At 34.3% G+C, this 16,373-nt stretch overlaps 1 protein-coding gene across 1 annotated transcript in view; it reads right to left on the bottom strand.

Moving 5' to 3' along the window:
• LOC128986674 (regulator of nonsense transcripts 2-like) overlaps positions 1-16,373 on the bottom strand; it is a 66,643-nt gene that overhangs the window by 9,879 nt on the left and 40,391 nt on the right. Inside the window, exons 16-18 of the mRNA XM_054407159.1 lie at positions 11,250-11,429; positions 3,176-3,373; positions 2,664-2,736 (exon numbers count right to left, since the gene is read on the bottom strand). Of these exons, the coding sequence (XP_054263134.1) occupies positions 2,664-2,736; positions 3,176-3,373; positions 11,250-11,429 (451 nt within the window). The remainder of the gene's footprint in view (positions 1-2,663; positions 2,737-3,175; positions 3,374-11,249; positions 11,430-16,373) is intronic.

Below are 16,373 nucleotides of genomic sequence, written 5' to 3'. Positions count from 1 at the left end.
CCAAATGTGACATTTCCTGCAGTGATCTGGGCTGAGCTTGTCATCACTGCTGGCTACGTTTTAAATCGAGTGGGAAAGTCAGCAGTTGCCAACAAATCACCTTTTGAGCTCTGGTTTGGTCAAAAGCCGAGGATCAAACATCTGCGAGTGGTCAGCTCAAAGTGCTACGTCCATGTTCCTGTTCAGAGGAGTCGAAAAATGGACAGGAAAGCTGTGGTTGGATACGATGGCGAAGAACGATATCGAATCTATGTTCCAGAGAGAAGAGATATCGTATTCTCTCGTGACGTCCTTTTTTCACGCCAATGACATCAAAGAAGATTGGCAAGAAGTTGATGAAGCTATTGACGAGCCTAGTTTTCCAGTGAAGGGTGATGATGAGCCTATACTAACTGAGGACACGTCAAGTAGCGGTGATAGTGAAGATGCAGAGTTATCCAACGATCCTGCAACCCGGCACTCGACTCGGGAAAGAAGGCAACTCGAGTGGCTAAACGATTAAGTCTCGTCAAACTTTGCCGAAGTTACTCTTGTTGACGATGAAACTAACCCTATACCTCAACCAAGACTCAGTCCTGCAAGAAAATCTTGTACTCTCGGCATGATATGCAAATAAGGGAAAGTGTTGAAAATGCCTGCCTTTTGTTATTTGTAATAGTCATACTACAGATGATGTGAATGTTTATGTTTATGATCAGCTGTCTGTTTTGTTGTCCAATATTGTTCCTTGTCATGAAAACATTAATGAGAAATACATTTGGTTATTTTATTTTATAGTTTAAATTCGTTTTTCCTCATAGTTTTACTTAGATTATCCCTAAACACATCAACTTGGGAGAATAATTCAAGAATAGCTTTGACTTGAAAAACAAAATTTTGTTATTCAAAGTTAGATCTAATTTTTGTACTTTACTATAATATGATAAAAACTACATGTATTTACAGGAAATATATTTATTTATGAACACGAAGATATACATATGCAGTAATATAAACAAACAAAGGTTCCAGAAGCATTATTCTGGCATGAGACACACATACCATTGTAGGCTGGGTTATGATTTAGGCCTAGGTTATAGGCATAACCTCTAAACAACCACTATTTCAATAACACAAATTTGGACATAAATAATAATACTTATCCAGCGTAATATGGATAGATAAATACTACTAGTAACTCATACATCACCTAACAATACACTTCTTTTACACTAAAACACTAACCTCTGATGAAAATTAGCACAGATAATAATGTAGCCGTACTGTAAACCTTACTTAGATTCCGGGGAGCAGAACGCAAACAACTTGTTTTTCCAGTTACAACTAACTAATGTGTCACCTGAATCTCAATAATGAAAGGCATCAAAACATAGAGACAGGGCCGCGTTAAGGGTCAGTGGAGGCCCTGGGCAAACCCAAGAGCAGCGCCCCCCTTTTTTTTCCTAGTGCTGGTGGGCAGTGGTTTGGGGACACCAAGCAGGCGCCCCTAAACCACCGGCGCCCCTGGGCATATGCCCAGTCTGCCCGTTTACAAAAGCGGGACTGCATAGAGATAGAACGTTTTTTTTTGCTACAAGTAAGTTGACTCTCATTAGTGATTTAGAAACCTGGGCAAAATGGCCAACTGACAAAACAGCTGTTTGTTTTCAAAAAAATATTTTTCAAACTTCATAACATTGTATGACAAAGTTCTCTATACGAAAATAAAGAACAACTCAAGTTCTTTCCAATGGTGCCAACCACTTCCTGTTTAGGCCAAAATTAAGACTTGAAGATTTTTTCAAGAAAACGTGTACTACAGTAGAACCTCAATTACTCGAACCTCAATATCTCGAATTCCTCAATATCTCAATTTTGTTTAGATCCCCTTGAAATCCACATTAATCATAATGTTAAAAGTACCTTTATAAGTCGAAGTTTCTAAATATTTAACCTCAATAAGTCGAATTTCAACAACTTTTGAACAGTAACATTCTACCTCTATAACTCAAATTTTCCCACTATCGAGCCTCAGTAACTCGAAGTTTACCTTTATAAGTCAAAGTTGGCATGAATGTACCTTAGAGTTAGATTATAAAGGTTTAACACGTATAAGTCGAGTTATAAAGGCCGTGACGTAACATCACTGTCAGACCCCAACACCTCAGTATCTCGAACTTTTTCAAATGGAACTTTCATAACTCGAACCTCACTAACTTGAAAAACTTGATAACTCGAATTTTTATCATAACCCCTTCAGATTTGAGATATTGAGGTCCTACTGTACAGGATTTTGTTGATCGCGGCTCGAAAATGTTTTCGCGCAAAATATTGTTCAAATTATAATAGCAGTTATATTGGATGTGTTATTGCTACGAGGTACGTTTTTATATGAAAATAAAAGTTCAGAATCTCCTCTTTTCAACGGTATCAAAATTATTACTCTTCTGGATCATTTTCATTGAGTAATAAGCGTTTGAAAAAAAATCCCATTAAAGGCGTTTGGGCACCGAGCGCACACATCAGAACATTGTTTAGCCTAAACGGCGCAAGGCAGTCCTAGGGTTAAAGACATTACACATTGTTAGTAATATGACATAGTACAGAAAATGTAAAATTTTTGACCAGGATGAGAATGTTACATTGAATAGATTTAAATTGTTAATAATAAAGAGCTAACTAACTTTTATCTTCATCGGAATCCGTGTCACTTGATTCATTATCTTCAAACACAGTACAAAGAAGTGAGTCCAAATTCTGAAAAAATATACTTTCATGAGCTCAGAATAATCTATACAAAAACAGGTATTGAATGTTCGGTATTAAAGTATTAAGGAATCAAAGGTATTAAAACCACAAAATGAACATTGTTACACTTGAATTGATGTGAATTTTAGAATCAACACATATGTATTTTTACATAACACCAGATAGCAGATTTCTGTTCACTTTTTGTCTGTCTTGGGTACCGGACTCTCATTCCTTTTTAAGGTTTGTACCCTTAGCATTCAATCAATTTGGAGTTTTAAATTTTTGTCATGATTTTAATGATGCACTAAATATGTACGATAAGTGTTCACGTTCACATTAACGAGTGTCATTAGCAAAAAAATGTTGGATGTTCAAGATCTCTTCTACTAAGTCTTGATTCTAAAAATATATAACATCTTTTGCAATCCGATAAAATAATACTCACAGGATTATCAGTGGCAGCCTTAGAATACATCTTGCTGTTGATATTGTTAACGGCATTAATGGCCGTCACAAGGTCCGTCGCTGGTTTCATGTCAGGTGACAAACTATTCAAGGTATCTTCATACTGGAAGACTATGTCTTTAGGAAACGGTTGTTCATCGTTCCAAATGTGGTTTGACTTTTTGATCCAGTAGTAACGCTATAACAATCGCAACATACATTGATTACAATAATTACAAAAATTTAAACTAATAAGTTGCACAAAAGGTTCAAGTATTTTCCTTAGGTTTAAGTGATTAGAGATTATTGAATAGTTGAAACTCAAGAAAAATATGATCCAGGTTTTTAGGGCTGAGCGGTAAAAAAAAATGCTAAATAAATGTATGCGCTGTAAATACCAAGGTTCTTAACAAATAAGCCTATTCAATTTATAAACACGGCTACCAATAAGTATCAGTAAAAGATTTATTTTATAGATTTCAAGATAGAAAATATAAATGAATCTTTTTACAAAACTACTGTGAAACCTTGTTTATCGGACCTCAAGCCATTCACCTTAGTTTCTGGGGCTACGGAAAAATCGTCAAAACCTTTTGCGGTCTTGTAGACATCATCATTGTAGAGATGTGCGAGCACAGGTTTTTCAGGTCGAGTCGAGTTCGAGTCGAGTAATTGGCAAAAGATTCGAGTCTCGAGTTCGAGTCGAGTTTAAACCCAAAAGATCGAAGAATGTGTAAGTTTAAGTAACTCCTTAGGCCTAGAGCATGTAACTTTTAAAACAACCTTGTTACAAGCTGAAATATGATTATAAATAAATTAATTATTAATATTTGTGCAGTAACATATCAATATAATGCATAGAAAATAATTTTAAAACAACAACAATAGAGCTCATAAATGAACTTCTACTTCTGTGAAAAATAGGTAAGTGAGCATATATTTATTTATCCACAAATTAAATACAATAATCCCTATTGATAAGTAATATTGCATAATACTTGGCTAAAATTACTTAATACTTGCATCTATTAGTTATTAAGGTTGCAATTACAATAATAAGTTTAATAAAGAGATTTATTCTAAAACTTGAAATTTTATTTCCTACCTTTTCACCTTTAGTTTTGTAAGTTTATTACCATTATTCTTTTAGTTGGTGTGGTTTTTGTAACAGTAGGCCTACAAAATTTCCAATGGTTTGACAGTGGGTAAAGTAAAAATAAATTTTGAAATAAAGAAAAATAAATTTTTTAATCTTGTATGTTAATTGTAAACAAACATTCTGTCAAAATACTCAAAATATATGTTAAAAATAAAGTACAAATAGGCCTACAAGTAGTCTACCTTACTGATAAACAAAACAATTGTAGATTGAAAACTGTACTGAATAATGTAATAGGCTCATACAATAGTAGTTATAGAAATCAAATGAAACCTAGACTTAGGCCTAACTCACTATAATCAATTGTATTCCATGCACATTAACCACATTAATGCAAGTTGTCATGAAGGAAAACAAACTATGTAATCTAGAAGGCCAAGTGCTAGCACTTAATTATTTTGAGATATTTGTAAGCTTTTTTTAGGAGTGCTACTATTGTCTTTATGAATGAATTCATACTTATTTACCCAGATAGCAACAGTCCTTGATTCAAGGGCAACTTCGTTCTTGAATTTTGCTTAAAAATTCAAGTTGATATTTTTGGCCTGATTCAGGACTGTTCCAAGGACAACGAATCGTGTTTGGTACTCCGGCTCCTGTTTATTGCCTGATTGTTCCTTGTAGCTTCAACGGTTGTTTACCGACGCCACCGCAACGCAGCGCTAGCGGTAGCGCTCCCCCTAAACTACCCTCGCCTCAACTCCGCCATTTGCAATATAGCAGTCTAAACTTTAACTTAGTCATCGCTTGAACTCTCCTGCTCCTCAGATCTCTTTTTGTTTTAAGTTTACAGTTATTCTAACTCAGTTAAGTGCTTATTGGACTTTTCAATTCTAAACTAATTAAAGGTAAGTTCTTCAAATACAACTGTATTCATTATAAGAGTTCATTATTTCACTTGCTACAGGAACAAAGTTACCATCTAGGCTACTCCTGTCTCTAGGCTTTGATTTTGTCATGTATGAATTTGATCCTAGGATTATTTTCAATCCAACTAGAAACCGTTCACATGTTACATTGATTGTTTTATAAATTGCTCACTTATAATTGTAATAATCACAGGCCTAATTTAGGTGAAAGTAGCCATAGCTAACTTCTTTAACCTCAAATAAAGTTAATCAAGCGCCACTATTTTCAAAGGTGTAACTTAACTTTCGACTTTTATAACTAAACTAAACTTAGACCTATACCTATTTTAATATCCCACATGCGAGACTGTGACCTAGCCTGTGTGTATATTAGACCTACAACTTACAGTGTGAAATTAATGTTAAGGCTAGGCTAGGCTATATTAAGCTATGTTTTGATTCATAAATGTTTTAATTTTTACAAGGTAGCCTGAGTAAGGCTTTTAAATATTGGCCTAGGCCTACCATAAAATGATAAATAAATCCCTATTCATATTTGCATTTAAGTAGCCTAAGTTACCGTGGGTAATAATTGTACTAGGGACCAGTAGTCTAGTCTTAAATGAATGTAAATTAAACACAGGGTTACTTGTTAGGCGTCGTATAGGCCTATGTAACTTACATGAAAGCCAAGTAAAAAATAGGTTCGGTAACTTAACCTTTAGCCTACTAGGCCTTACTTAAGTTATAGCCTATCTACTCTAGGGGGTTGAGGTAGGCTTCATGCAAAGTCTAGAAGTATCGATGACAATTAGGCTACAACAGCCGAAAAAAGCAATATCGGTAGGCTAATAGGTAGGGCCTATTGGCAATAGAAAGTCTTGAATCCATTTCAAATATTGTCTGTCATACAATTCGTTATAGGCCCTATCTCTAATAGATAAATTATGTGTCTTTTTAGTTTAGGCCCACGGTATATGAGAACTTTCATTACATTCATCCGTGACCGCAGCGTCATACCGACGATCGCAGGCCTAAGACCTGCCACAGTTAAGCTTAAAGAATTCAAACAAATAAAATAATTTAACCTAGGTATAACATGTACAACAATGCATAAGTTATAATATTTTAAGACATTTTTATTTTATGGAAAAAAACATTAGCCTAAGACCATCTAATTGAAAAGCCCTCTTCTCTTTTAATATACCGACAGTAACCCTTGAGCTCACATGTAAACTATATACATCTCCCTAAGAACTTACTCGGCTTTTTGATTGCCCTTTTAACTGTCAATGGGGTTAAGGGTACCCTATAGGCCTAACTTACACCAATTGTTAATAATAATTTTTATCGTTGTCGAGCATTGCGATTCTTAAATTGTGTATTAACTTAGGTACCTTATTGAATTGTGCTAGGCTATGAAATTAACACAAGAAATAAAGATTAGACTTGTAAGGTGAACTTATTCCTTAAAGACTTGTGCTACTAAAAAATTCTCTTTAAACTCAGTTGGTGCCTGTCCTTCTCTTTCAATGAAATAATTATGTTATCATGAGAATCTTTGTATGGTTGTTGAAATAGTTATTTTACTTCATGATGTAATTTTAACATTTTAACGTAAAAAATAGGTTTAGAGTAAATGTGGATAACACAAACATTTAACTTCAGCTACAGTTTCCTTATCGGTCCACATCTCACAACCTCTAATAACTTGGGGTTTATCTCTACCTACTGAAAAATTCAAGTTTAAGACACCAGTCATGATAGGGGTGTGGAATTTTTAGCCATTCAGGGGTTTCTATTCCAGAAAAACTAGATCTGTGCGGCATACGGTGTTGGTAGTTGCAGACATAACAAGATAAATTTCAGACGCTTAAATTTCCCCCCCCCAATACTCCGGAATCCCAAATCATTTAGTAATACTTGGATGCCAAATGTTTTATTACATGTATTAGCGTACATTTAAATGTTGTAGCCTCTGATTGAGAACCTCTAAATTTTGCTGTTTGGTTGTTGTTGTAGATTAAACTTATATTTGTCTTAATGTTGCAGTGGCTGCAAGAAAGAACTTTTCTGAGGCTACAGAGGCATCAATAAAGACGTTGATTAGTAATTGGCTACATCAAGCCAAATTCAGGACGAGCAGGAGGTATATTTCTTATTATTATCTGATTGCAACTTTATTTACATTCTAAGCTATGAATTGTATTGTTAACTAATATGTGTCTTTTACAAGGAATGAATAAATAAGCGGAATAAACCAATTTAAAACTTCTAGGTTAGGGTAAAGTAGTTTACCGTAAAGTGGGACTTATTTATTGCCGCTGAGTGTGTTGCGTAACATTACAGTGATGTGGTCAATGAATATTCCTAACTAATATGTGTCTTTCACAAACAATGAAAGCCCCACAAAGCTTGAGTTTGTGTCGCACATGCTTAGTCGGAATAAACCAATTTAAAACTTTTAGGTTAGGGTAAGGTAATTGACAGTAAAGTGGGATTATTTATTGCCGCTGAGTGTGTTGTGTAACATTACAGTGATGTGGTCAATGAATATTCCTAACTAATATGTGTCTTTCACAAAAAAATGAAAGCCCCACAAATAAGCTTGAGTTTGTGTCGCACATGCTTAGTCGGAATAAACCAATTTAAAACTTTTAGGTTAGGGTAAGGTAATTGACAGTAAAGTGGGATTATTTATTGCCGCTGAGTGTGTTGTGTAACATTACAGTGATGTGGTCAATGAATATTCCTAACTAATATGTGTCTTTCACAAAAAAATGAAAGCCCCACAAATAAGCTTGAGTTTGTGTCGCACATGCTAAGTCGGAATAAACCAATTTAAAACTTTTAGGTTAGGGTAAGGTAGTTTACCGTAAAGTGGGACTTATTTATTGCCACTGAGTGTGTTGTGTAACATTACAGTGATGTGGTCAATGAATATTCCTAACTAATATGTGTCTTTCACAAAAAAATGAAAGCCCCACAAATAAGCTTGAGTTTGTGTCGCACATGCTTAGTCGGAATAAACCAATTTAAAACTTTTAGGTTAGGGTAAGGTAGTTTACCGTAAAGTGGGACTTATTTATTGCCACTGAGTGTGTTGTGTAACATTACAGTGATGTGGTCAATGAATATTCCTAACTAATGTGTGTCTTTCACAAACAATGAAAGTCCCACAAAGCTTGAGTTTGTGTCGCACATGCTTAGTCGGAATAAACCAATTTAAAACTTTTAGGTTAGGGTAAGGTAGTTTACCATAAAGTGGGACTTATTTACTGCCACTGAGTGTGTTGTGTAACATTACAGTGATGTGTTCAATGAATAGTGTTCCTAACTAAAGTCCCTCAATGCTTAAGTTAAGAACCTGTCATCTTTAACCAGCCTTATGGTCATAAGATTTAAAACTAGGTACCAGAAACCCTAACATTCACATTTTTTCACATTGTAAAAATTTTGATTTTCTCTAATAAGATTGAAATGCTTGTTTCAGGAAGAAAGAAGTAGCCCCAGCTCTGGACCACGATTTGGATTAGGTTGGCCGCTGTATATACCTTATTAACTCTATTATTTTTTATTGTTTTATAATAATTTTCTAATAAACATTATTTCTATCAAGAACAGTTAATTTTGTTTTAATTCTTACCAGCACACTTCTCTGTAATTTACTTAGTTCCAATAGATGAAAGTAAAGTAAAAGTGTAAAAATGGTTATACATTTTTTGTTATGTTCTAATTATTTTAACAGTTTTATGGATTAAATATATTTTTTATTATAGATAGATTAATATTTTATAACATGCTGAGTGCCAATTTTAAGATGCAAAGTCAAAAAATATATCATTGGGCAGAAAATACTTTTTATATAATCAAAAATAAATGATATATAGCCAGTAAAGTGAAATAATTTTCAGTGTAAAAATGAAATAAGTTATCAAATGGTGGTTGATAAAAAAACTTCATTTACCTAATAAAATTACTTAAGAAATATTCCTCTGAATTAATATTTTATATTCTGACCATTTTTATAAAAAACATTAGAGTATTATACTAGATTATGAAAAAGTTATAAAAAGCAGTAAGTATTGAACTAACAATTCCATATGTTTCAAGCTATTGTGTGGTTTTGGTTATTGAATTTACTCAGTTACATCTCATGAAAATTAGGTGGAAAATGTAAACTAATTTTTAAGACATGTAACCAAGTAAATTTAGATTAATTTTGCCAATAAAATTCAAAATTTAAAAAAAATCATCCTTGGTTCAGTCAATAATTAACCTTGTTTATGCCTTGGAACTTGAAATTTCCCTTGAAATCTGCTTGGTTTTGAGCTTGGAACAGGCAATAAAATTCAAGGCTGTTTCAACCCAAACCTGTGTTGACTTGGATGCTTGAATCAGGCCTGATTTCGCCTTGATGTCTTGAATATTGTTCCTTAATTCAAGGTTGGTGTCTTGAAAATTGAGGGCCAATTCAGCCAACAAACAACCAAATTTTGCTATGTGGGTATGAGTTATCTAATGTTTTACAAGTTTACAGAATAATTATTTTCAACCACGGTAGCATCAATTTATAATTATCAACTTATAACAGATGCGTTAAGAAGGTCAATGACCCAAAACATCATGATTGTGCAATGTTGTATTTTGACATAAAAATGTAAATCATGGTATTAACTCTAATTTGAATATTTCTCCTGGTCCCTTGCAGATTGTATTTTCAATGCTAAATAATTAATTGTGGTCAATTCAAGTCAAACCAGGCAAGGAAAAAACCTGCTATTGTAATCCCTCTGCCCCTACCCAGCCATTTCGGAAGTGGTGAAAGTCTAGTCTGGTCTAAATATAGCTCCAAGGTCTTACCCTCCCCTTCCCCCCAACCCCCTACACCACTCGCCGGCTCAGTTGCAGTTCGAGGTCATTGCACAACCCCTCCCTCCCTTCTATTGTTTTGCCTTTTGTAGTGTTTCTATTCTTTTTAAAACTTAACTGACTTTTTTAAACATAGATTTATTGGTTGTAACAGTTCAGTAGTGGAATTTTCTATTGTGAAACAGTACTTTAAAACAAAATCACTACCGATCATGTCATTCAGTGTCAAGTCCAGCCAGATTATGCCATTGCCATTGCCAGTCAGTCGCCGGCGACTGCTTTGAGTTGACCTATTCTGTTGTGACAGCTATAAAAATAGGTTAGGACAACTACCTCTTGCTTATTTCTACACTGTAGAAATATTTGTATTACTGTAGAATCTATAGTAATACAAATTATAAAGCATTTTATGTAAACACAAGTTACATTTTAACAAATATTGATTTTTTACAATTTTAAACCAAACTCGACTCGAAACTGCCGAGTTCAAAGATAAGCTCGAGTTTCAAGGCCGTACTCGACTCGAACTCGTAATCTCGAGTACTCGCACATCTCTACATCATTGTCTTCGCAATTGTAGAGAAACCTTGAAATTCTCCTACAGTCTTGTACGCATCATCATTGTCTTCGCAATTGTAGAGAAATCTTGAAATTCTCCTACAGTCTTGTAGACATTATCATTGTCTTCGCAATTGCAGAGAAGTCTTGAAAATCTACAGTCTTGTTACACATCATCATTGTCTTTGAAATTGCAGAGAAATCTTGAAAATCTCCTACAGCCTTGTACGCATCATCATTGTCTTTCCCTATCGCAGCTTTGAAGTTTGAATAATTTTTCATGGATTTGTGGACATCATCATTGTTTTCCGAGATTGCGGCAAAATCATGAATATCTCATGCCGTCATGTGAGTACATAATCATCGTCTCCAGCAAAAGTGTTAATTTTCCAATCATGTAATCTTTGCAGACACGTTATGTTATGTGATTGCGATAAAACCACAACAGTAAAAGCTCAGCTCAAGCTTTATTTTCCAACTTTGGAACTTAGTTATATTCCAAAATTGAGCCACTTGCACACGTCTAAAAATTAGGTACTGTTAATTATGTTCTAAAACATTAAAAACTAGACTGGTACTAAAAAACCAGTACTGTTTCCACTACAAAGCTTTAGCAAAAATCTTGTTACCAAATATACCTGAAAATAGGTAATGAAGTAATCCAATTTCTTGGCGGTTTCATCGTTGTCCAATGGTAAAGCACAGCTGTTGAGCAGTAACAATACAAGATGTATCCTCATCACACTGGTGGGAGGATCGACTGGTGAGGACACATCAGCTGACTGTGACACTCCGAAGGATATCAACGAGTACAATGTCTGTATAGACAACACAATCAATTATCAATCAATTCTTTGTGACAATGCCGCATATATTAAGCTGAGTATAAATGACGGTGAGTGTACAGTATAAGGAAGTGAGATGATCTGTGTGGTTTTGTTACTCACCAAGACGACAAGTTGTAGTCAGGATCGTTCATTACAAGCCTTTATGATCAAATGGTACAGCTGGACCTAGTTTCAAACTATCAAAAAGCTACAGACTTATTTCAGGTTGAGCCGGTGACCTCCTGACTACAGGAGCAAGCACTTTAGCTACCAGCTATTTAGATATAAATTGTATCTACTGGTGAGCTGCATGTGTTGAGTAGTGGTAACACGGTAACACACAATGTGTCCTCATGACACTGCATAGGCCTACTATCACTTACCGTACCTTATTTTACCACCTTGACCACTGAAACCTCTAAAATGATCCTGGCCTCCTGTTCTCTTCTATCCCCTGCCATTTCTGGATGACAGGAAGATACCAGTCTGAAGATGTCTTTCATTATTTGGTCTTCCAAGTGGTCGTCTACCTTGTAGTACTCCTTGGAATACACTTTTAAAAGTTGAAGTATCTTCTCTCCACCATGCAAAGCCTGCCCAGCCCATCCGAGATCCGAGCCTTTTGGTCTACTTTTGGAATGTACCCCTTTATTCCAAACTATACTTTATTTTAACTTTCTGAATCATACAGTACTACTGGGATGGTTATGGTATGAATCGATTTTGGTTTCTACTCACACCCTGCAGCTTACTGGTTAGTTTTCTGGAGACCTACTACACCGGTTGACATTTTCATTACGAATAAAATGTGTACTGTATGCGGTCATACTTATATTCAAACATCTGGAAGAGGATGTATCAACACATAAACCACTTATATCTTAAAGGATTAAGCACTTATACTTAGACGGATATCATTTATGACAAAACTTGATTATATGTTTAAAATGTTTGGTTCAAAATTACACAATCTCCTGATAACATGGATCTTTTACAGTAGAAAATAAACTGTATTTTAAAGTAAAATAGTGTGTAGGCAAACTCTGACGATCAATATTTTTGTATACAAACAACTTGTAACATAAACATTTCAAAAAATAGTTGTTTAGCCTCCGGATTAATGTATTATACTTAAAATGGTTTACAATACCTGCATATAGTAATCCTTTGTTGCTGATTTTGGCAACTAGTTTCGGTTCATTATTGAACCATCTTCAGGCCTCAAGGTGTCAACACTTCATTCGAAGGTCGTTAATAACAGAGTTCAATAAATAAGATATATATAAAACACGATACACTGAACAGACACACATTACAAAAAACACGTAAAACACGAAGGGACATTGACAATCGATCGTGACCGGGCTGAGGTAAAGTCTAGACTAGCGTTCAAAGTGGTCTATGACGTTGTCTCTGTCTTCTTATCACCGGTGCGTGTTCATTCATTCATTGTTCCCCTCCAGTATCCTAATAGCTGTATTGCAAATTTAGTTGGATTGAAAGGAGAGTTTATCGTTCAAAAAGTTTTGATGGTCAGCTTTAACTGCTCTGTATATTTCAAACTCCTCCAATGTGTTTCTGTTTAAACGGTCCTGCGAAAAATGTAAAACTTCCATATTACTATTGATGTTTGAATAATTGTGGTTGTGTAATACCAGATGTTCTGCGTAATTTGATGTTTGGGGAGCTGTTGTCTTTCTCGGCATATGTTCCTTAAACCTCTTCTTAAACGAGCGTGAAGTCTGGCCAATGTAATATTTCGTGCAGTCATTACAATTTATTTTGTACACTCCAGACTTATCGTAGATGGTTGAATTAGTTTCTGTTTTTTCTTTCAATAGAGATCCAAGTTTATTGTTAGTCTTGAACGATACGGTGAATTTATTTTTGTCCATGATATTTTTAAGTGTGCTACTCCCTACTGATATGTGAACATTTAAAAATATCATGGACAAAAATAAATTCACAAAAACTGACAAATGACTTAAATTAATACTTAAAAAAGTTAAGCCTATTTAGAAATTAGAGGAAACTTTATTAGATCTCATCATAGTCAAATTCAAACATTTACAGTATTTCAAAATAATTAACACTCTTGTGTAATGGAAATCTGCAAGCGACTGAGGCCGAGGGCGAGGAAGGGCATATGAACCAGGCTTTAGAACAAGGGCAAATTCTGCCAAACTTTCTCTTTTCCTCCCCCATGTCCCGTTAGACGGTCAGCGGGGCTTCACACAATAAACAGTTCATTCATTCACAGTAGAGAAGAGTTTTTGTGGCAGTGACGTATGTCTCTTGTCTGCTCTTCAAGTTCACACATCTGGACTTCTTTAAAACAATTATAAGTGATAATCTTTATTAAAAATAAGTGAAAAACTGTTGACATTTTCAAGGAAAAAAAGTTAAGAAATAAAAGTGTTAAAAATTTTGTCTGATTAGTTATTCTGTTTTCAAAAATATCCTCATTTATGTATATGTTTTCAGCTAGACTTGGTGACTTTTTCATAGTTAAACAAATTTTGAAGATATATCATTAGTGAGAAAATGTAATTATATAGGAAGTTAGTTTTTACTCACTTGGGGGAAAAAAACTTACCTTACAAAGAGTATTTGTAGACCAAGATGTAGGCTACGTAATTTAAAAAAAATTATAAACTAATGAGTTAACTAAGACAATTTCATGGAATTTCAAATAAATACAAAAACTGAGAAATGACTTAGATAAATACTTATAGACCCTGTACACTTGGGAGCGTTGCAACGCGCGTCCTAGAAACACAGCAATCAAATGCCACTCAAACAACTTTTGGGGCGCTGCGTGTGCGCATATGTGCGTACACATGCAGCGCCAGTGCTTCAGCCAACGCGCGTTGCAACGCGCGCCTCAGAGGTTCATCGTGCAACGCGCGCTAGCAGCGCGCCTCGAGCTACGAAGGTTCTTATGGAACCGTACACATGTGAGCGTTGTAACGCGCGTTTTGGGGTAGAGGGGAGTAGGTTTTATGTATGTTTACTGTGTACTTCTATATAAAATACCTTATGGTAATTACGATGATCTTTTCTGTTAAAATCCAATCCCTAACAATGCTCTTACAAGATGCTAGACAAATTTTAACTTTCGTTAAATGAAGCAATTTGCATGCTTTGGTATTTAAATGCTGACGTTCGTATCCTCGGTTAGGTTACAAAGTAAGAAAGAAAAAAAACATACGAGCTAAACTTTCTTGTAAACAGTGTTCTTAGGAAATTTTCCCCGACACAATTACCCGGGGCTGCTTTACTTTTTCCATTTTGATGTCCAAAAAGGAAAAAACATCATTAATTTAATATTTTATAATTGAAATATTAAACTAAGCTGCAACGAGGGTATTTAGATTTTTTTCTTTCTTTATATCTATAGTACAACTCCCTCACAAAGAGTTAGTAAAAACTACCTTTTCGACTTTTATGGCTATGCCAAGACATGCTATGAGACAAAATTGCTCAAACGCTCGTTGCAACACTGTCATGTATACGCAAAGGCTTATCTGAAGCGTGTTACAACGCGCGTTGCAACGCTCCCATGTGTACGTAGCCATAAGCCTATTTATAAATTAGAGGAAACTTTATTAGATCTCATGCTTTAGTCAAATTCAAACATTTACATTAGGCCTATTTTAAAATAAACACTTAGTTCCATATTTTTGCAATTGTTTTTTTGCAATTAATAATAAACCTTTAACACCAAAATATAATCTTCAGGAAGAACTGTTTATATTGGAATTAATACTAATTTGAAATAATAACTCCGCCAATATATATGAATTTTTAATTTTATGAGGCCTTTCGCCAGCTATGCTGGCATCATCAGACACATCACAAAACTGAAGGTTATGTTTATGTTTACAATTATAAATTTTAAAGAATGTGACATATGGGTAGTTAAAAATAAATGGGTGGCTAAGTATAATGGATACGAAACAAAAATTGTAGACAATATGTTGACAAAAGCTTTGAAAAGAAATGAGAAAAAGAAAGAACTAAACTGGAACCAATCAAAGTAAAGAAGAAATGGGTAAGTGCTACCTATACTAAGCAATATAAAGACGTCAAGAAAACGTTTCAGAAAAATGCTGAATTAATGGTTTCATTTAAAGCGAAAAACAAAATTAAAAACATTCTTGGAAATCCAAAAACAAAATTAGAAAATACATCAAAATCTGGCATTTATCAAATTCAGTGTGACAGTTGTGAGATGAAGTACGTTGGACAAACAAAAAGAAATATTAAAACTAGATTCAAAGAACACACTTCTCACATAACACACAACAGACCAGAAAAATCAGCAATAGCAAAACATTGCTTAGAAACGGACCACACAATATCAATCAATAATACTAAATCACTAAAAAATATAACAAAATCCAATGAACTAAATGCATGGGAATCATTATTTATAAATAAAATGGACAATTTGGTAAATAATGATAACGGTCCAATTCAAAATGTTACATTACTAAATTCTAAATTTACTAAGTTATAAGTTAATTCCTGTTTGATATTTCATTTTTATACATATATGATTTATTTTTGTAACTTTAGCTAAATGAACTTAACAGAATAGTTTTTATTTTTAACTACCCATATGTCACATTCTTTAAAATTTATAATTGTAAACATAAACATAACCTTCAGTTTTGTGATGTGTCTGATGATGCCAGCATAGCTGGCGAAAGGCCTCATAAAATTAAAAATTCATATATATTGGCGGAGTTATTATTTCAAATTAGTACCAAAATATAAGTTTGACACACATACATACTGTATTGTGTTTTTTATATGGTTTAAAAGTTTTTAACCAGGTCTATTTTTGGTGAATTGAGAAAGGCTTCGTTTGTAAAAATGAAGATGGAATATATGTAAAATAAAATTGTTGATTTTCTCGTGAACTACTCG

The sequence above is a fragment of the Macrosteles quadrilineatus genome, unplaced genomic scaffold, assembly GCF_028750875.1.
Source record: "Macrosteles quadrilineatus isolate MER2022 unplaced genomic scaffold, UCM_ALF_1.0 Scaffold_2__2_contigs__length_208266976, whole genome shotgun sequence".
NCBI lineage: Eukaryota > Metazoa > Arthropoda > Insecta > Hemiptera > Cicadellidae > Macrosteles > Macrosteles quadrilineatus.
The sequence above is the reverse complement of the archived record's forward strand: the minus strand, read 5'-3'. Positions and strand labels throughout refer to the sequence as shown.